This window comes from Protopterus annectens, chromosome 6.part1, assembly GCF_019279795.1.
Source record: "Protopterus annectens isolate FY-2018-M chromosome 6.part1, PAN1.0, whole genome shotgun sequence".
Classification (NCBI taxonomy): Eukaryota; Metazoa; Chordata; order Ceratodontiformes; family Protopteridae; genus Protopterus; species Protopterus annectens.
Genome location: NC_056738.1, coordinates 45,303,848 through 45,326,623, shown reverse-complemented (window position 1 = coordinate 45,326,623; position 22,776 = coordinate 45,303,848). Strand labels below are relative to the sequence as shown.

The window sequence follows — 22,776 nt, the reverse complement described above, 5'->3', positions numbered from 1 at the left end:
AGCTCTTTCACGTTTCTGTATCACATTTTCTCACCACTGTGCTATCACAGCTCCCTGCAGAAGCCACAATAGCATTACAGCAATATTTTCTCTGAATCCTTCCTAGTATTAACATAGACTTACTAATATATCAGTTACAGTTATAGGGCAAATGATCAATGGAACTTCCATTGCATGTGGTTCTGTTAATCTCAAAATGATAGAATATACATAAATAAGGATGTGGAAATACATTGCAAATCAACCACAAATTCTCCTTTTTCAGTGTTTTTTTTACAGGAAGATAAGCCCTCTTATTTAACTTTCAACCCCTCAGAGCATGAAATCTGGACAAAGTCAAAACTAATGGGTGACAAAGGGCCAAAAATAGGGACAGATTTTAAATATTGGTCCTATAAACTTAGATGGTTGCTAGAATAACAGATGTTGTATTATTATGCATTTTCTCAATCTATGTGATATCTGAAGCCCAAATTTCTTTTATTATTTAATATTATTTAGTGACTTTAATCTTTAATGTTCTTCTTCTTCTTCTTCATGCAACTTTATATTTATTAACTCTATGATCCTACAACAGTGTGGAAGGAATGAAACTCCTTGACTAACACTGTTACATAATCCCATTACACAGCTTTGCAGAAACATAATGCTCCTATTTGTTGACCGACTGACTTTGATCATTACGTACTCAGCAAAAGGGGGACACCAATCAGAAAGGGGGGGGGTCCATCAAATACCTATGATAACATTTTTATTCAGAATTAAGGCAGAACTGTGGAAGACCAAAGTAACAACTTCTGTATGTGGTTCTATGTTGTTTTATCAACGTTTCAGAATGTGGAACCTCATATAGTGGAGACCAAATGATCGCTGTTCTGAAATCCTGAAAACTCAGCAAAGATGCTACATTTTTGCAGGGGTAAAACACCCCTGCATCTCCCATGTGGGGGTCTGCATCCCTCACACCCCCTGCTAATTATAAATACCAACTCAGAAATTGCACTACAATGGGGAAAAGAGCACATTCCCCTACCTTCATTGCACCACAACCTCAATGTAGACATTATCTCTGCACTACCCAATGTTCAACGTTTCAGAACATTAGTCATATGGTCTCAGCTATATGAGGTTTGATGTTATGATGGAATAACATAGAACCCTGTAAGCATTTGTCTGAATGTAAATCCAAAGGCTGATTTGCAGAAAAGGCATGCATATAATGTAGATTCGCTAACTGTAACCTAATGATACTGCAAATGTAGTCAGCTGTTTCCTGAAGAATTTGTATCTAATTTTGAGGTTAATGCAGTCTTCTTTTTTCCCTCCTGCATAATTGCCATATGAAGCCCACTGTCCCACTTTCCTCATTCATTAACCCTGTGACACCCCTGCACTGGCCCAGTAATCAAGAAGCATCAATCCTCACCACTAGCACCAGTGAGGGACATGCACATTGGGAGGATGACAAGTACACACACAGTAAAGTATAATTTCCCTTAAGTGCACACAGAGATCACTGTCAGTCAGGGGCTGGTTTCTTCATCTTTCTCCAGATCCCCAGTGAGACTCCCCACTGGCACAGCTATAGAGATGAGTCCTTAGCCAAGGTTCCACACCAAGTCCTCCCAGCACTCTCTCTGTCCAACCAGTGCTTTGTGTCCCTGCCCAAGTAGCCGACACACACACACACACACACACACACTCACTTTGAGATTTGATGTATACGCAAACATACACTTGGGAAAGGCTGGCACAGGTTTACTAGCTATGCTCCCTTCTGCCCAATCCATAAGGTAGTTATCACTGCACCAGAACCCCTTATCAGCTACTTTAAGTCCCTTCCCAAAGGGTGACCAATTCTACTGTGTAATGTTACTATTATCCAAATGGTAAGTGACCAACAGCAAGGCTATTGGAGTGGTTTATACAGTGTCAAAAAATACATATGCAAGTACTCTAAGAGCTTAAATATCTCTAAACAAATCAGGCACAATTAAATGGTTTAAATATATGTCATAATAAATAATAAAAGAACAAGACAATACTCAATAACTCAACACATTGACTACAGAGTTCAGAATCACAGGAAATATTTTGAAACAACATTGCAGGACAGTCTCAAATAAATACAGAAAACATCTAAACTAATCTTACTATATTCCTATCTATCTCTAAGAGAAATTACTGTAATCTAGTTACTTACTCTTAGCAAGGCAAGTGCTGATGAAAGGATGTTTCCAGGTCCAAAGACAAATACAAAATACCCAGTCTCTGAGAGAGTTCCCAAATTAATATCAAAACATTACTGCTGGGTCAGATGGATGACATCACTATTTGTCACCTGCCTTCAGTTCCCAGGCTAACAGATACCAACAGAATTTAACATTTCTCTGTGAAAAATACTTATCTCTCAGATGTGCAGCTACTAGGAAGTCACAGAGCAATAAAAAACACCTTACATTCCAAACCTAGTAATTATTTTTTTTTCAAGACAATAGAAAGAAACCTCTAGCTGTAGACATACTGTCTCCTTCAGTGAAACTGGGAGATAAACACAATGGTACAACTATTCACTTATTTTCTTAGAGTTTGCAAATTAACTCTGTTCTTTTCTAGTAGGGTACATTGTGGTTACATTCCTGAAGCTCAGTACAGAATGTACAGTTCAACACACACTTCTGCACAAGTAGTTTAATATACACATAACATATAGTTCTTTTACATTTGTAAGACAAGCCTGTGGATCATATTAATATTCATAAATGACACATGATTATTTACAAAATTCCAGATAGCTGGGCTGGCAGTGTCACATTACTATATACATCATATTAATATTTTCAAGTGACATATAATTTTTACAAAATTCCAGCTAGCTGGGCTGGTAGCATTTTGGTTTGTCATAAACCCCATCATGACTAGCCATGGCCTGCTGTCATTCATTAACCCCATCATGACTAATGGCCTGCTGCCATTCATTAACCCCATCATAACATGTCATTCATTAAACCCATCATGACCAGCCACGGCCTGCTGTCATTTGTTAACCCCATCATGACTAGCCATGGCCTGCTGTCATTCATTAACTCTATCAAGAGTAGCCATGGCCTGCTGTCATTCATTATCCCCATCTTGACTAGCCATGGCTGGCTGTCATTTATTAATTGCATCATGACTAGCCATGGGCTGCTGTCATTCATTAACCCCATCATAGCTAGCCATGGCCTCCTGTCATTCATTAACCCCGTCATGACTAGCCATGGTCTGCTGTCATTTATTAACCCCATCATAACTAGCCATAGCCTGCTGTCACTCATTAACCCCATCTTGACTAGCCATGACTTGTTGTTGGTGAGGATGAGTCAGGTTGTGGTGGGTTATCATTTACAGCAGCTACAGACTTTCTCCTTAGGTTGTACATTGCTCAATACTTGCTGTATCAGGGCCATATGACTGCATACTTCCCTTACTCTGTGCACCTTCTGGGCTTTAACACTGCATGCTGAATGGTAAGCTGGTGCTTCCAGACCCCAGTGCATATGGAAGAGGGGGTTTATCCCATCTGGTCAGCAGCTGGTTATGTGTTGCCCTGCAGCAAGCTTATCCCCCCAGGATTGGTAAGTTGGCCTTTTACCACTCACTCATGTCCCCTGTGTGGCTCTTCTAAACTGGGGACTTATATTTAAACCCAGGTTTGTCAAGACTACAGTCAAGACTCTGCACCTCTGCACTATGGAGCCAGTAAGGAGAACTGAAATGTTAGGTGAGAGTAATGAATTTGAAAATGGGATACCACTGTTTTCTTTCATAGTAACAATGCTGATTTTTTGCCTGACATTATTATATTATAGTTGTTAAATCTTTACATTATCTGTATGTATTTGAGGTAAACTATCTTCTGGTTTCTCATTTCAATCAGTTAGACAGATGCCTGTTGACTCTAACTGGGCTTTATAAAAAAAAAAAAAAGAAAACAACAATTGCATAGAGACAGTCAGCTTAAGACTCTTGTTCTGATTTAAAATATGCCACAGTAATGGAGATGACAGTCTTATTTATCAATCCCACTACATCACTGGTAACCCCCTGCATCCCACTACACAAACTGGTCTGTGAGATTAACCCTGATTTGTATTATGCAATGTTATGCTTCATTGTGGAATGATAATGAACCTTCCACTAAGCTGTACAGACCTACACCTGTTTCCTAAATGTAGGAAGCCTCATGGTCCTGGATGCAACTGCATTTCATAACATTAACTGTGTACAGCTAAGAGGAGCTCCTTTCTCACACACCTCCAATGGTGTTTAATTACCAGCATTTAGTTATACAAAAATGATGATCACCATGGCTCTGGGCACTTCCTCAGTACCCGATCCTCTCTGCCTGCAGCAAAACATCCTGGCCTGAATGCTTTGCATTGCAGTGGGTTAAGCCAGGTTTATGTTATCATGATGTTCTTTAACCCAGCAGCATGTTAATTGAGTGCTCTATGCTTGCATAAGCAGCATAAATATGGGTACATACTTAAACACTGATGTAGATAGGAGGGGGTGCCCCTGAACAATGAACATATCTTTAGACATTACAGGAGGAGGGACGTGAGCCCCAAGCAGAAGCAGTACATTATATGAGTGGAATGACAGCATGCTATTTCTTTGATGACATTATCACCAAGTATCATTTTATTGAGGAAAAGCAATTGGATGCCACACTTTTACACATACATGATATACTACATTTGAAATCATTAAGCATTAGGTGTAAGTAGCACAATCTGACCCTCTAGGCTGAGTAACTTCAGGTTAGTATATTTAGAATCATGGTAGAGTAGAGATTTATGGGATTTATTTGCTCCTTCTCTGCAAAAACTCTTTGAGTCATTTTGTTTTTACTGACATTTTACTATTGCTGACTTTATTTCTGCAAAGCTGTGGAACATTATTTTAGTGCAGTTCTTGTTATGACATGAATCCTGGAGGAACACATTGCTTATGTCCACCATGCCATCCTAATTCACTTATGTTTCTTTACTAATGTGGTCATTCAGAACACAGAGTGGACACTACTGTTAGGACACCGGGGATGATATTTATTCATGGCAATTACAGCTTGAACAGTGCAGTGAGGTTCATAACAGAGCTAAACTGCAAAGTACAGACTGCATTGTGCCATAACTGCAATATTCATGGTTTCCACCCATTTCCTTTTCAGGCTTCTACTGTGGGCTCAGTGTTGTTTTATTACTAGACTATTGAAGTATTCTATTGTAATTCTAAGACTAGATACACTCGAGAACAATCATCAGAAGATAACAACTACATTCTGTTAAACAGAATTGCTTTTATGTTATACATTACCAAAATAATGTGCCCTTCCCCTGAAACAGCACTTACCAATTGCAATATGAACTGAAAGCAACATTTTGCTAACTGTCAGGGCCCAAAGATGTAGGCTGTGTACTGCCTTCACTCCTTTGATAGATAGAAGGACCTCTTTCACAGAGTTAAATTCTATTCCCTTTGGCACACCTAGAAGAGAAAATTTCACTATCAGGAATTATAAAATGCAAAGTTTAGAAGTACATGTGCAATGCTGACTTTTTAAATTCAGTTTTCGACTAGAAATGATAAACTAAAGTGTGCCTGGCTGATTTTCGAAAAATACACAATATGGGTGAAAACGTACAAAGGGCAGAAACTTTGAAAAAGAAACAATAACAAATTAAAGATATGATGCTATTAACATCTAGTATTTATGTTTTCCAAAGCTGTCATTTCAGTTGTTGGGCCACTTGGAGAAAGACATCTGAATATACAGTAAGTCAGCACACTCAGTGGACAAAATAAAAAAAGACAATGTGTTCATGAGCGCACACACACACAAACAATTTGTTACAGTAACTTTGCAACATACCTTACAAGTGAGTGGAAATGTGATTTGTCTGTCCATCTGTCGATTTAGCTGTACATTTTTCTAATTCAGACATATTTATATGGTGTATTGGTCATCACACATGTATAGGGTCCAAGGACACTAGCTTCATATATAAAAAAATCATTCTTCTAGAATTAAAAGTGGAAGAATGTGATTTATGACTATAACATGCAGTATATAAAACTGATGTCATTACATGATTCATAGAGCACGCAACTTCTTCAATAAACTTAAAACTGCTCATCTTTAGATATGCCACTTCAGTGCTCATTACACATCACTGTTCCATTATATTTTATACACAAAACAGCATAAACATAACAAAACACAGGTGTGTACAGAACTTACTGTTGCAGTACATTAATTATAGAAGAAAATAATTTATTTTGTGATAAAACAATAGTCCATTTTTCAGACTGTCTGCCAGCCTATATTAATTGGACATTATGATTGATCAGATGCCTGACTGAAATTAAGAGTTGCATAACTCAAAATACCCGAAGAGATGAAATATGTGCCTGCCATTACCTGTTTTAGCTGCAGTGTTGTAAAAAGAAATTACTTGCTGTGGTGAAAACTTGCAAAGTATTTGTCTGAAACCTTGTCTTTCCTCATATAAAGTAGAAGGGACTACAAAAACGTTGACAGATGTTTCTGGCTTTTGAAGTAGCCTTGGTCACACTCTGTTTCCAAAGTAAACCAGTGGATAATACAACCCACATAGTGATATGGGTACTTCCTTGTATGGCTATGTCTTCAAAAGGGGACCATTGTGATTTTCTACACAGACAAATTGGGATTCTGTAAGTTCTCTGTGTTGAATTTTGTATAGGCAAAAGCACCCATCAAAAAGTAATCAGTAATTACGTTGAACTGGTGAATGGAATTGTATAGCAAAAATAAACTCATTTAGCTAGTCAAGGCCCAGTTTATGTAGGACTTGTTAAGTTTGTAATAGAGTCTGAAAGGCAACCATTATAGCCACTCATGTATCTCAGCCTATTCTTTCTAGGGTCAGTAACAGAGCCAGTAGCAATCAGTGTCAAAGGTCACACATCTGGACCAATATTTAAATATTAATCTACTGATCTTAAAAGTCTACAGATGAAGACATCATAAATCAGAATCCATTTTCTAAAGTAAAAGAAACCTGTGACTTTAATGACTGGCCTTACTTTTTGACTGTAAACCACTACATTGTCTCAAAAATTTCACAGAGATTAGGAGAGCCATACCAAATGCAGGGAAATTGCTGAAAATCAAGGACAGCTGAAAGTTATGCAGACTTTAAAGCACAGGAATGCTTGTTCATATTAAGTAGTTCTTATTAATAATATGTCCACAGAGTTGTGGACCTTCTGGAAAATGCCATTAAGAAGACCAAGATAAAATGCATTACAGTAATTCAGATAAAATGAAACTAGTGCATGAATGACTGTGGTTCAGTCATCAGGATATCTAATCCTTATCTTGTTTATGTTTCATAGATAATACCTTATATAACAAGTGCTGTCACCTGGTTTAAGTAACAGCATATCGTACAACATCAAGATGATGTATTTCTCCAGAAAAGTTATATTGTTTTGTTATTAGAACGATCATATTACCAAACATTCCTATACAGATCAGAGCAACATGGGCTTGTCAACTTCAGTTGCTAAGCTACAGTTAATTCCTGTCTGTACTTCACTATTTAACATACCTCTTAACATCTTAGCACAAGAAATCTGGACAATTACTAAAACAATGGGGGGGGGACAAAGGCCCAAAAATAGGGACAGATTTTAAATATTGCTCTTATAAACTTAGTAAGTTGCTAGAATAACAGGATTTGTGTTAGCATGCATTTTTTAAGGATTAGTCTGGATCTCAAATATATTCCATTTAGTGACTTCAATTGTCAATAATTTGCCAGAAAACTACACATTTTATGAGGAACTAAATAAAAATATGAAGCAAAAATCTGGACAGTTGATAGTATTTAAGTATAATTCTCTTAAAGTTTTGTAAAGAACTGACAAATAGAGGTTGAGATATTACCACTACTTATACCTAGGCATGTCCATTCATTTTGCTGTCACAAACTGGTATGTATGTTGCATCATGCTTAGATTATGTTAGAGTGGGTATGTGACCTCTGTTCAGTGTGAGGAATGCAGTACATATCCAGAATATTTGTGTAGCAAATTTGCATTATATCAGAAGTAAAAATATTACATAGCCATCCGTAACAGGAACGTTTTTGACACTAGCATTATTTTAGCCGTTCCTCCCAAATTTTAACCTCATATGCAATGATGAATATTATATGAAAGTGAAGCTGTCCACATGTTCATACTTGAAATCACCAACTAAGTTAACATTATATTTTCTGAGAATTCCGCTGGAAATTTCCAGAGGTTTCCAAGATATGGCCATATACCAGAAGTTACTACAATTTGTTTTGTTTGTGTCTTTCGGCTTTTCCCGGTTAGGGGTTGCCACAGCGAAACTCCGGTCCGCTAATGATTGGCAGTTGAGTTTTACATACCGGCTTGCCAGACCTGACGCATAACCTTCAACGAAGGTACGCCCATTCACACATGTCTCCACGCAGAAGACGCTCTAGCTGAGAATCGAACCGGACAGCGTCTTACTGTGAGGCAACAACGCTACCGCAGCACCACCACCGCGGGTTCTACAATAATGGTTGCATACCAAATAGGCTGCTCTGCTTTCCAGTATTTGGTTAACAACATATGTAGATGTGACAACTGCTCTGGATGAAAAAGAGTTAATATCAAAATCATATTATTAGTATGTTTATGACATCAAGACAAAAGCACTTGTCTCTCAAAAAAGTAATGAAGTATGTCATTTTAAATGTTATAACAAAAAACAGCAAAAAGAAGTAAACATAGATATCCGCACAGCTAGAATATCATAAACTTTTCCTTATGGCTATTAACTTATGTAATATGCTGTATAAGTTTTAGTATCTTGATGTGTTACTCAAAATCAATTTCTAAGAAAATCCAAAAGCAACACAGAGATATTCCCTTTGGTTCAGAAGGTATCCCTTACTGTCCCATACACTGTTGCTGCAGCAAGGTGTAGTGTATGTGTTGATGTAAAATCTGACTCAGAGACAAGTTTAGCCACAATGGGGAGGCCACATTACCAACTAATTTGCATGTCTGTGAATAAGGTATAATCATTGCTAGTGCTAAATAACACCTTTCAGTTCTAGTTACTACTGGCAGCCCATGCATTTCATTGCACTGGCACAGGCACTCCTTCATGCACTCTCCCACCCACATGCTGGCATACACACATACACACACACACACACACACACACACACACACACACACACACACACACACACACACACACAGTCATCTGGAGCAACTCATACCACTGCAGAAATGCACATGTAATACCATACACATAGATATATTCACCCCACCCACACACACATGCTCCTGCTTTGTTAATTAACATGGCCATCTGTGCGAATCCTTTCCAACTGGCACTTCTGAGGCAGAGCACGTTTTTAGCATTAGGCTCCCCCTGGAATGCCTTATTAGCATTTATCATAGCTGCAGAGATGGACTCACCGCTGTGATTCTGCCAGCTGTGTATAAATTACTGCAAAGGGCCTGCCTGTGAATCAGAAAGGGCATCTGCGAGTGGTTGGCCACTTGTCTTTGGGTTTACTGCTTGAGGTTGCCCCTTCTGAATTCTAGCTATTAACTTTTGTAGATAGAGGCAAAGTAAATACATAATGACCATTATGTTGACAAAGTGGAAGATTTCCAGAATATTCAGTTTAAAATAAAAATGTTTCTCTTCAAAGCAACAAATGCAGAAGCTATCAAAATCAGATTTGTAGTGTTGGTATAACTTTAGATCTGAAAGAATTATGCATTTAAGTATAAACAAGATAGTTTTTCATTATTTTTACATGCTGTAGTATTAAACAATATTTTTTGTTAAAACTCAAAATGCTTAAGCTGTTCCTTTGCCTTGGAAGCTAGGATTATAATCTAAAGATAGTCATAAGGAACTGTCCTATAGAAATCTATAAAAATCCCATGACAATATTTCAATCTGTATTTTATTCTGTTTGCTTTTGTATATTGAAAAATTCCATCTGGATAACGTTTAACCTTTTTCACATAGGCCTGGGGAGAAAAGCTCCACAGATAAAGAAAAAACTTTTTTATATAAACTTTACAGCGTTGGAAATTACATTATGTGTATAGTAGATAATATAGCAGTTACACTCTTAATAGCAGGAAACGTTTTTTAACCAAAAATAGTGTTTGCAAGCAAGACAACTATTTTGTGAGGGGGATGATAATGTAGTAACTGGATTGGCAGCCTTGCAGGGCATCTCAGGTTTAATATAAGTTCAGCAATGGCTCCCTGATGCCATTATTATAGCCGTCTAAACATTTAGGGTAATTAACACACTACTACAAGTATCACAGCTCCTATGATTTGTGCTCAGTGTTCCCCACCAGATTAATCGCTCCCAGGACTAATAACAAGTATTGTTCAGGTTGATTCCTGAGGACTTGGGGAACCCACACAGCAAAGAGTCTTATCTGGGGTTTAAATGAACATTTAGCAATCGAGGCAGTCACAGAGAGTGTAAACTGTGTAGAATAGTCTGAGGTTGTGTGGTGTTAGGAAGGGAACAGAGGAAGGAGTAAAATAAATAACTGAATAAAAATGATTACTAGTAAAGAAGTTAAACAGGAGTGCATGATGTAAGTCACTGAACCAAGGTCAATTGACAAGGTGAACTTCGGAGGTCACTTGCATGACCCTTTTCTAATCAGTATATTGAAATTCACCCAGCAGTTTTTTAAAGGTATTCAGACTGAACAACTAATTTGGTAATTTTCATCTAAATAGTTAGTCAGGTCCATTCTTAATTCATGATCTACAGTGGATATAAAACGTCTACACACCCCTGTTAAAATGCCATGTTTTGTGATATAAAAAAATGAGACCACAATAAGTCATTTCAAAACTTTTCTCACCTTTAATGTGACCTATAACCTGTACAATTCAATTGAAAAATAAAAAATCTGTTAGGTGAAAAAATATAAAAAATAAAAAAATGTGCAACAAGTTGGTTGCATAAGTGTGCACACGCTTAAACTAATACTTTGTTGAAGCACCCTTTTTACAGCATTCAATCTTCTTGGGTAGGAGTCTATCAGCATGGCACATCTTGACTTGGCCATATTTGCCCACTCTTCCTTACTAAGGTGCTCCAAATCCATCAGATTGCAAGGGCATCTCTTGTGCACAGCCTTCTTCAGGTCACCCCACAGATCTTCTATTGGATTTCGGTCTGTGCTCTGGCTGGGCCATTCCAAAACTTTAATTTTCTTCTGGTGAAGCCATTCTTTTGCTGATTTGGATATATGCTTGGGGTCATTGTCATGTTGAAAGCAAATTCCTCTTCATCTTCAGCTTTCTAGCAGACACCTGAAGGTTTTGGGCCAAAAGTGACTGGAATTTGTAACTGTTCATAATTCCCTCCATCTTGATTAAAGCCCCAGTTCCAGCTGAAGAAAAGCAACCCCAAAGCATGATACTGCCACCATGATGCTTCACAGTGGGGATGGTGTTCTTTTGGTGACGCGAAGTGTTGTTTTTGCGCCAAATGTACCTTTTGGAATTGTGGCAAAAAAGTTCACCCTTGGGCTCTTCAGACCATAACACATTTTCCCACATACTTTTGGGAGACTTGTATTATTTTGCCAATTTTAGCTGGGTCTGGATGTTTTTCTGTGTAAGAAAAGGCTTCCATCTTGCAACCCTTCCCCATAGTCCAGACATATGGAAAATACGGGAGATTGTTGTCACATGTAGTACACAACCAGTACTTGCCAGAAATTCCTGCAGCTCCTTCAGTGATGCTGTATGTCTCTTGGCAGCATCCCTGACCAGTTTTCATCTTGTCTTTTCATCAAGTTTGGTGGGACGTCCAATTCTTTGCAATGTCACTGTTGTCCCATATTTTCACCACTTTATGATGACTGTCTTCACCGTGTTCCATGGTATATCCAATGCTGTGAAAGTTTTGTACCCTTCTCCTGACTGATACCTTTCAACAATGGGATCTCTTTGATGCTTTGTAAGCTCTCTGCGAACCATGGCTTTTGCTGTAGCAGGTAACTGAGTAAATGTCAGGAAAATCCTACTAGGACAGCTGAATTTTATTTGGGGTTAATCAGTCTCTTTAATTGATGGCAGGTATGTACCCAAGAAGACTGAATGCTGTAATTAAATCAAAAGGTGCTTCAACAAAGTGTTAGTTTAAGGGTGTGCATATTTATGCAACCAGCTTATTGTACATTTTTTTATAGTTTTTCCCCTAACAGATTTGTTTGTTTTTCAATTGAATTGTACAGGTTATAGATCGCATTAAAGGTGGGAAACGTTTTGAAATTATTTATTGTGGTCTCATTTTTTTATATCACAAAAACCTGGCATTTTAACAGGAGTGTGCACACTTTTTATATCCACTGTATGCTCAAAAAACAGTTCTTCCTTCATTTTAAACTATAACAAATTGCTTGCTACATTTTTAACAAGCAGTTGCTACCGTTTATGTCACACATGCAATGCTAAATCACTTTAGTTCTGACTGCAAATGCAGTACTGGCATTCATTTCTGAACGCTGGTATGCAGTGAAGACCAATCGGATTGACATGGCTTCTGCCAGTTACATGCCCCCAACACTTCACTTACAGGGTGGCTGCCCCCTTCGTTCCACCCTAGTTATGCCTCTGCATTGTACAACTGGAAGCAGCTAGGAGGGAATACAACCTTACGGGGGTGGGGGGAGGCAAAAGAAACAGCATCATCTTTAAATTCTGAGTTGTTCACTAGACAAGCTGGTTTAAAAAATATGGTTGGTTGTATAGAAACTGCAGAGACCTCACTGATCAAGTACTGTCTTCGTACATGAAGTCTCTGAAAAGCAGACAGATTAGTAGTCACCCAGTTTACATCTATCCTGTAATTAGCTTGACTTTTTCCCCCTACATTTATATCTGTGCCCATCTTCCAACCTTGTGAAGTTCTTGATACCAATATTCATGCACCAGTCAATTTTCTGGCAGACTTAAAATACTGCAAGATGATTGACAGCAGCAGAGATGGACATGTGATAGGCCACTATCAGCTGTTCCAGATCATTTATGCTTCACTTTAGAAGGGGCTGGTTTGTTTGGGGCTTCAGGTTCCTAATAGCTACTTTATGCTAAGCCTTAAACTGAACTAGTTCAATATTGGAGGACTAGATTGAGGGCAGTGATAGGATAAAACAGATCAGTTAGTAGTCTTGCCACAGAAATGGGTCTACTGCCAAATCTGACACGTCCACACACCAATGGATCGTTGAGGTCCAATATATATATATATATATATATATATATATATATATATATATATGTCTCTTAGTATGAGAGGAAAAATAACTAATTACCTGAACAAGGCCAAATCATTTAATAATGTGTGGTAACTCAGTGGACTTTCAAATTAGGTGATGCTGAGATGCAAGTCCCATGATTTAGCTTAAAAAGTATTGAAAAAAGACAATTTCATTAATTGAGCAGCATGAGATAATACATACATGCTACAGATACACACACACACACACACACACACACACACACACACACCCACACACACCCACACACCCACACACACACACACACACACACACACACCACACACACACACACACACACACACACACACACACACACACACACAAAATAGAAAATGAGTATTCTATCCAGCTAAGTGAAAAAAAGAAAGTAAAATAAGTACAGTGACATATGAAAATATCCCCCTGCATATATAAATATATAGTGTGTGTGTATATATGTATTGTAAATGAATGTTGTGTATTGTCTTTAGTACACCATTGAGAATCATTGGAATTCATAGGTATGGACTACAGTATACAAAAGAAATTCTGTGTTGTTGAATGGCTCAGAAGTGGTCAGGAAGTGTGTGTGTGTGTGTGTGTGTGTGTGTGTGTGTGTGTGTGTGTGTGTGTGTGTGTGTGTGTGTGTGTGTGTGTATGTGTTGGGGGGTGAGGGGGGCATGACAGCACTACAGAGCACACCAGGATCCCTAACCCTATTCAAGCATGACCTGGACCAGTGGATTGGAACTTGGGAATTTACTCCTGGTCTGGCACCTATGTCTCTGATTAATAATCATGCCCTAGCTAACATACACCCCCTTAATATACCCTCTAAGGCACAATAACTTGTAGGATACATTTAGGTTGCATGGCTAGGCTTATACAGGCCCTAATGGTGTTAGCCTAGTATGCATACATAAAAGAAAGCTCAGCAAACTATACTGTACCTAACTATGTAACCACATGTGTACATAATGAGGAAAATTATACCTACCCAAGTGCATTTCCCCTACACTGTGCTCCAACATCATGTGAATGTGTGATTCATAAAAATGTTCCACTCCTTAGGCATGAGGGAGGAGCTAGGCTCATTATCATAATATGGTAATGAGGGGATCTGGTGCTGAGTGAGCTTACAGTGACAGGTGCTCACTGGCATCACTATTTTATAACAGCATTGGTACGTCTTTCAGCTTTGCATAATGAGTAACATATTGTAAGAGGTAACCTAGTGCAAAACCATCAGAGTGTACATGGTTGGATACTACATTTGCATTTGTACACTATACACAGAGTACTAAGGCTAAAGAGTGGGGTAAGTGTGTGTACAACGTCTTATCCCACTATATAGCCAGATTTTATGCATCTCAAAGGGGCTTTGGTATGCCATTATGCGGACCTGCTCCATGGTACACAGTGTTTTCAATAGTTCCCATTGTCTTTAGTTTTCCAGAGCACTTTACTTTGAAAATTTATGATGAGCAAACAATGAGTTAGACACAAAAGGGTAAAATGAAGAAAATGAAAAAATGCACATATATATATATATATATATATATATATATATATATATATATATCAGTAATGTTATGCAAAAATGCATATTTGTAACAGCAGATATATGAAGGCAGTGTTGATTCTCACAAATATGCTTTGCCATATGAGATATACATACTCTACACACACACACACACACACACACACACACACACACACACACACACACACACACAAACACACACACACGCATGCGCACTTCACTAAGCTAAAACTAAAACTTCTTGGTGACAACAAATACTACAGGCATACCTCTCAACCTTATAGCACAAGAATTCTGGACAAAGCCAAAAATAATGCGGGGGGGGGGGTAAAGGTCCAAAAATAGGGACACATTTTAAATATTGCTCTTATAAACATAGAAAGTTGCTTGAATAAAAGGTGTTGTGTTAGCATACATTTTCTGAAGGATATGAAGTCTGAAACTCAAATGCCTGTCATTATTTAGTGATGTCAATCTTCAATGATTTGCTAGAAAACCACAAATTTTATGAGTAACAGACCAAAAATATGAGTCAAAAATCTGGACATTCTTCAAAAATCTGGATAGTTGAGAGGTATGACTACAGGTTGCATTCCAAATGTAAATGCAACTAGGCAACTTAAGAAAGCATTTTTTTGTCACTGTTGTAATGCAAGCTAGCTCCCCTTAATGTACTAAGATAGATTGGTGTTAGTATCTGTCTCTGCAGTTTTTAAAGTTCATTCTTGATCTCTGGTCACTGTCTTAGAACAGCTTTCATGTTGCCTGTGTCTAAGTGTCCTGATTTATTCTCAAAAACCTAATGGTTGATTGGCTACACTAAATTGTCTATAGACTATGTTGACTCAGATAGATAGATAGATAGATAGATAGATAGATAGATAGATGTTATCAGGAGTGTGTAGCCCTCACCCTCTAGAACAAAAACAAAGCTGTAAATGAGCTCTTTTTCCTGTATCCCAGTATTTGATTCCCTTAGCCTCTGCTTGAATCCTGTTTTGACCCAGAGCAAGTTACTTAACCAGTGTTCCCAGACTGAGGCTGAAAAAGGTCCATGTTGATCAACACTTACCCCAGTGTTAACACATAAAATTATGCAAATAAATAAATCAATATTTGATATGTAAATATTACAATAGCAGGGATGAATGCCTTACCTTCCATGAGGACTTGGAAGACATCCCGTAGGATTGTGAAGGTTGTTCCAAGAACAAAAATTGAGAAAAGAAAGGTACAGATAGGATCTGCTATTTTACATTCAGGCTGTAAAAGAAGATGAAATAATTCTGTAACTGGGAAGGTGAGCAGAATCAAAACTTGGTATGCTTGTTACAATTTGAATCTACATATATAAGTATGCTGCATGATAATGTAAATTTAATTTCAGACTTAACTACGTTTCTTTATTTAAGACCAGACAACATCAATTTCTGTGCTTAGTAGAGTTTCAGATTACACTCAGTACTTCATCACTTTCACTGATTGGTTTTGGTTTATTTATTTAATGTATAACAACAGATAGGAAAACACATAGAACATTTTTAAAACACAGAACCCTCACTAACTCAATTCAAAAACAAACTCAAGAAATACTTCAGAACTCATTGGTTATGTCCTTGCACTAACCCCGACTAGTGACCTCTCTATAGGTGCCTTACCTTCAATTACTTCTAACTTTTTTCTACCACTCCTTTTCAGGAAGGGTCAATTGTATAACTGCTGCTCAGTGTGTCTTAAACCTGAATGTAATGTTATGTATGTTTAACTTTGAAAATAATGTTATGTTTTGTAAATTGTTTTATAATAAGTACTATATGTGCTAAATAATGGTATTGCTTATGACTGTAATCTTCTTGGAACTAGCATTTACTAAATGTTCAATGTGTATTATTATCTTGGAGCTTTTCTCCCCGGGCCTCCGCTGAAAATGGGCATGTATCCAATCGGACTATCCCGGTCAACTATGCAAAATAAAATAAATAAATACATTTTTTAAAACCGAAGAAAAAAGTTTCTTTATATTTCCTTGTATGCCCAGAAGAAATGGCTATATATCTATAGTTAGTGGCAAAGCATGTAAGTCAGGTAAGAAAGGGGCTAAACAAATGCATATTGCAGATTTTTCCTGACACAACACTGATACCTGGAGATACTTACAACAATGGTTTTGCTTTCAGTGGTTACATCTGAAAGAAAAAAATACACTCCAGACAGTAAGAGAAAGACTCAGAGAGAGAGAGAGAGAGAGAGAGAGAGAGAAAGAGCACTGGTCTGCTTTCATTTGCAGATCGTAAATGGTATAGGTGTCATAGACAAAAACCAGAATGGAGTCATCCATCAGAAACCTTACCAGTTCAGCTTGATCTAGGTCTGTGACTGTAACACCTCAAAAATAAGGAGAAACCAGAAGATGTGGTGTTATCAAGATTTCAGCAAGATATCTGACACGTACATCATAGGATGTTGTAGGAGAAGGTAAAAGATATGGGTTGGGATCTAAAGTAGTGAGGTGAATGTTACTAGCTAACTGGCAAAATAGGAGAATGTTACTTAGGGGTCAGTTATCTGTCAGAAAAGACATTCACCAGTGAAATTGCAGAGGGTTTCCCAGTGATGCCATACCTGTTAAGAATGGAATGGGGGATGTTGACAGCAAATCGAGTGCCAAGTGATGTCTTCAGATGCTTGCATGGTTTACATATTTTAGTCAAAGTCAAAGTAAACTTTATTGTCATTTAGACCTAGACATGAGTGCAGGCTAAATGAAATATTGTTGCTTCGAGCTCAATGTGCAAACAAAAAAACAAAAATATAACAATATAAATATAAAAACAGAACTACAGACTCTATATATGACATTAACATTGACACAAAAACAGAACTACAGACTCTATATATGACATTAACGTTGACACAAAAACAGAACTACAGACTCTATGTATGACTAACATTGACACAAAAACAGAACTACAGTTCTATATATGACATTAACATTGACACAAAAACAGAACTACAGACTCTATATATGACATTGATTGACACAAAAACAGAAGTACAGACTATGTATGACAACACTGACACGGCACTAGGACATAATTACAGTTTTTGTATGTCTATCTATAGCAGCACTTAGTATTGCACGGTAGATATTGCACTTAGAGGCTTAAGCAATGGTAGAATAGAGACCATGTTGTCCATTGCATGGACTGTAGCTTGTATTTCATGCTATTACACAAAAGTAATAAGCCTTCGGTGAGCTATTGCACAAGTGAGAGAACTTTATTTATTATTTGCACTTTAAGAAAACGTTGCCTCATAGCAAGATGTTGTCCCGTTCAATTCTCAGCTAGAGCATCTTCTGTGTGGAGGCATATGTGAATGGGGCATGCCTTCGTTGAAAGTTGTGCGTCAGGGCTGGTAACCCGGTACGTAAAAATCCACTACCAATCATTAGCGGACCGGAGTTCCACTCTGGCAACCACTAACCGGGAAAAGCCGAAAGACGCAAACACAAACAAACTTTAAGGAAAAGATATTTCCTTCAGCCTGTGTGGCCACTGACTAGGTGACCTGTTGGCTTGCCTTGTTACTCAAGTTTAATAGTCTGATGGCCTGAGAAAAGAAGCTGTTTCTGAATCTAGTTGTTTTGAAACGTATGCTTCTGTAGTGCTTGCCCGAAGACAAGCAGGAGAATAGTCCCTGAGCCGGGTGGGTACAATCTTTAATCTTTGTGGATCTTCTGAGACACCATGCAGAGTGCAGATCCTGTATAGATGGAAGTGGACCTTGTTATTTTCTCTGTCACTTTCACCACCCTCTGGAGGGCCTTACAATCCATGTCCTTGCAGTTTATATACCATACTGTGATATTGCTGTCAAAAGTCTCTCGATGTTAACTCTGTAGAAAGTTGTAAGCATTGAAGATGGGAGGTTTGCTCTCTTCAGCCTGTGTAGTAAGTGGAGTCATTGTTGTGCTTTCTTGACAATGTGATTAGTATTGCTGGACCATGTCATCTTCTGTGATGTACACCCTAGGAATTTGGTACTCTTTACCCTTTCCACTGTTTCTCCCTTGATTGTCAGAGGGAGCTGTGCCATCCAGTTTTTCCTGAAGTCTACAATTGCCTCTTTGGTTTTGTTTACTTTTAGAGCCAGGTTATTGTCACACCAGTCAATCAGATGTTTCACCTCCTCCCTGTATGTTGTTTCATCACCATGTGAATTTGATGATGTGATTTGAATCTGGCTGTGCAGTCGTGGGTCAGCATGGTGAACAGCGGAGGACTAAGAACACATCCTTGAGAGACTGTCATGCTCATTGTAAGGCTCTTTGAGGTGTTATTGCCAACTCTTATTCTTTGTAGTCTGTCAATAAGGAAGTCCAAAATCAAGTTACACATAAGAGTACTGACCCCCAATCAGTTTCTCTATCAGATGTTTAGTATGACTGTGTTAAAGGCCGAGCTGAAGTGAATGAATAGCAGTTGGATGTAACAGTTGTTGCTTTCCAGATGAGCTAAGGATGTGTGGAGTGCCATCGAGAATGCATCTGCAGTGGAGCAGTTGGACTGATAAGCAAATTGGAGTGGGTCCAGTTCTGCAGGAAGATTTGTTTTAAATAGTCTTTGATCAGCCTTCTGAAACACTTCATTGCTGTAGATGTGAGAGCTACTGGACGATAGTCATTCAAGTTTGCTGGCTGAGACTTTTTGGGTCATGGTATGATTGGTGTGTTCTTGAAGCGGGTCTACTTGATATGGCCGAAATTTCAAAATGTCGACTTTCATATGGCTGAGACCATATGATTGACATTTGAAATCTCGACCATACAAGTAAAACACAAAACACAAACTTACTTTAATGCTGCTAGCAGGGGGCAAAGCCCCCCTGCACCCCCCGTAACTTAAATATACCAACTCCGAGATCGCACTACAGTGCGGAAGTGCAAATCTTTCCATTCTGCACTGTAGAGTGATGCCGGTTCCCCATGGTCGACATTTCAAATGTCAATCATATGGTCTCGGCCATATGAATGTCGACATTTTGAAATGTCGACCATTAGAAGGGGACCCTCTTGAAGCACTTGGGTACTAGGGCTGATGTAGAGATGTGTTAAATACATCAGTAAGAACCATCATCAGCTGAACAGCACAGTCTCATAGCACACACCCCAGAATGTTGTCTGGTCCAGCCGCTTTTCTTGGGTTTACCCAGCTTAGAGTTCACTGAACATCAGCTGGGTTGAGACAAAGTACTACTTCATTTTGCCTGGTGGTGAGTTTCATAGTCTTTGTGTCATTCCCTTCATCAAACCTGCTGAAGTAGGTGTTGAGCTCATTTAGAAATTCAATGTTATTATCACATTTGTTAGATACTGGCCTGTAGGCTGTTAAGGATTGTACCCCCTGCTACAGACATCTGGAGTCTCATAGGTCTGAGAAGTGACTCTAGATTTTTTGGCCATAGGCATGCTTGGCCTTCTTTATTCCTCTGTTTAGGTTCAATCTGGTCTCCCTTCTTAAAGGTAACATTGCATGCTCTTTGGAGCTCATATACTTCACTTGCTAACCAGGGTTTTTGGTTGGCCCATATGATGATGGTTTTGATGGTTGTCACATTGTTCACACATTTGAATATGCATGCCATCACAGATTCCGTGTACTCGTCTAGACTGATGAGTTGGTTCGCCATAGCTGCGACCTTGAGCATGTTCCAGTCCATGTTCTCAAAGCAGTCCTGGAGTGCTGAGACCACTCCCTCTGGCCATATTCTTCTTTGCTTCTTTGTTGGCATGTCTCTTATTAATAGTGGTTTATATGCAGGGATTAGCATGATGGGCAGATGGTCCGAGTTTCCCAAGTGTGAGTGCTGTACCACCTGATAAGCTAGCTTGATGTTGGTATTTCCCTTTCCAGTGTGAGCTCTCCCCTCGTGGTGAAGGCCACATGTTGGTTATAGTTAGGTAGAACTGACTTCAGGTTTGCTTGGTTGAATTCACCAGCTATTATGTGAGCAAATTCTGGATTACGATTCTGCAGCTCATTAATTGCCTGGTAAAGTGTGGCTAGTGTCTCATTGGTGTTGGCACTGGGAAGAATATAAACAGCTGCAATGCTCACACCATTAAACTCCCTTGGCAAGTAGAAGGGTCTACATCCTAGCATCATGAACTCGATTTTTTCTGAAGAATGAATAGTAATTGCCTCACAGCTGGTATAGCATTTGTTATTGACCTATATTCAAATACCCCATCCTCTAGACTTGCCACTAAGGATCTGATTCCTGTCAGCCCTTCCACATACACAGCACTATCACTGATATTAGAGTTTAACCAAGTCTCTGTAAACATGAGCACACAACTATTTCTCACCTTGTTATTTGTAATTAGTTCTAGCCTTATCTAGTCCATCTTGTTTTCCAGGGAGTGAACATTGGCCAGTAACATAATGGAAGTGCAGGCCTGTGTGGGATGGCCTTTATCCTTGCAGATATTCCTGCTCTTGTTCCTCTTTTCCTCAATCTTTCACATCTTTTCCTTCTTCTCCTCCTTTTATATGTGTTAAAAGTTAGCTTTGCTTGTGCAAGACATCTTGGACCATGATTGAGTATAATTCCTTGTTCTTGAATTTCCTGGAGTTTCTGGAGTGTTGTAGGCCTTACAGGCAGCAGCTGAACAAGCCTGCAGCACAGCATGCTTGAGGATCGAATTTCTAGGAGTTTCTCTGTACTATAATTTAGTTTACCTTCAGTACTTCTCCTTAATTCTGAATTTTTCATTGTTTTAAGTGCAAAACAAGACAAATAATACACATTTCACAGAAGAGCCAAAGCAGCCACAACCTCACAGGGTGCCGCCATTTATTATTATTATTATTACTTATTTTATTTTACTGTTTGTTAACTAGATAGGGACACTACTTCATGGACCTGCTTTAGGCATCTAGGTAAAAAGATAATAGAATATAACATAGAACAAATAATGTAATAGTGTAGTACCTCGTAGGCCATTCTGCGCAGATGTTGCTGTGGTCTTAGTGACTAACAGGTGAAAGGGGTGTGCTGTCATAAGGAAAACATGCATCATTGAAAACCATGCAGATGTGGCATGAATATTTAGTGTCTATTCATAGTTTACCCTTTTCCTCAATGTGGTGTGATCCTGGAGTTGGTATATTTAATTTGCATGGGGTCTGGGGGGTACAGGGGGGCTTGCAAAGGAAAAAAAATACTTGCAGTTATAGTGCTATTACTTTTTCTCCTTCATTGCCCCCCTGCACCCCCCACATCCCCCACAAATTAAATATACCAATTCCAAATTGTACTACATTGAGGAAAAGGGTAACTAGGAATAGACAATGAATAGTCATGCCGCCATCGGTATGAATATTACTTAAGTTTTACTAAGACGTCACCGATTGCTGAACAATGAGCTGGGTTTAGGCAGGACTTGCTACTGCGCATCCTTCGAGGTATTGTACTAATACAAAGCCAACATTTGTACATTTGTGAATAATGGTAGCAGCTGCAGACATTTGAGCAACTGTAGGTATGAAGGAGTAGTTGTAAAGGACAATGAGCATATACATGGAAATACAACATATAAGTGGCAGATGGAATTAATGTGAAAACAAAATGAAGGAGAATGGGATTCCTATTTAAATGTCAAATGCCGAGTGCCAAAAGCCAAACAAACAAAAAAAAGCAGAAACCCAGGAAAAGAGCGAAGTTTGAATATCGCTCCTCTCTTTTAAACTTCGTATATGTATCAACTCCGAGGTCACCATACCTCAGAGAAAAGGGAATATTCTGGGAAATGGCCATCTTGGACACAATATATGTAAGGCCATTCAGTC

The 22,776-nt window shown here is 38.5% G+C and overlaps 1 protein-coding gene across 1 annotated transcript in view; it reads right to left on the bottom strand.

Annotated features, from left to right (window-relative positions):
- The window catches only part of SLC30A3 (solute carrier family 30 member 3), a 477,738-nt gene that overhangs the window by 51,092 nt on the left and 403,870 nt on the right, over positions 1-22,776 (bottom strand). Inside the window, exons 6-7 of the mRNA XM_044075340.1 lie at positions 16,081-16,186; positions 5,398-5,532 (exon numbers count right to left, since the gene is read on the bottom strand). Coding sequence (XP_043931275.1) covers positions 5,398-5,532; positions 16,081-16,186 — 241 coding nt within the window. The remainder of the gene's footprint in view (positions 1-5,397; positions 5,533-16,080; positions 16,187-22,776) is intronic.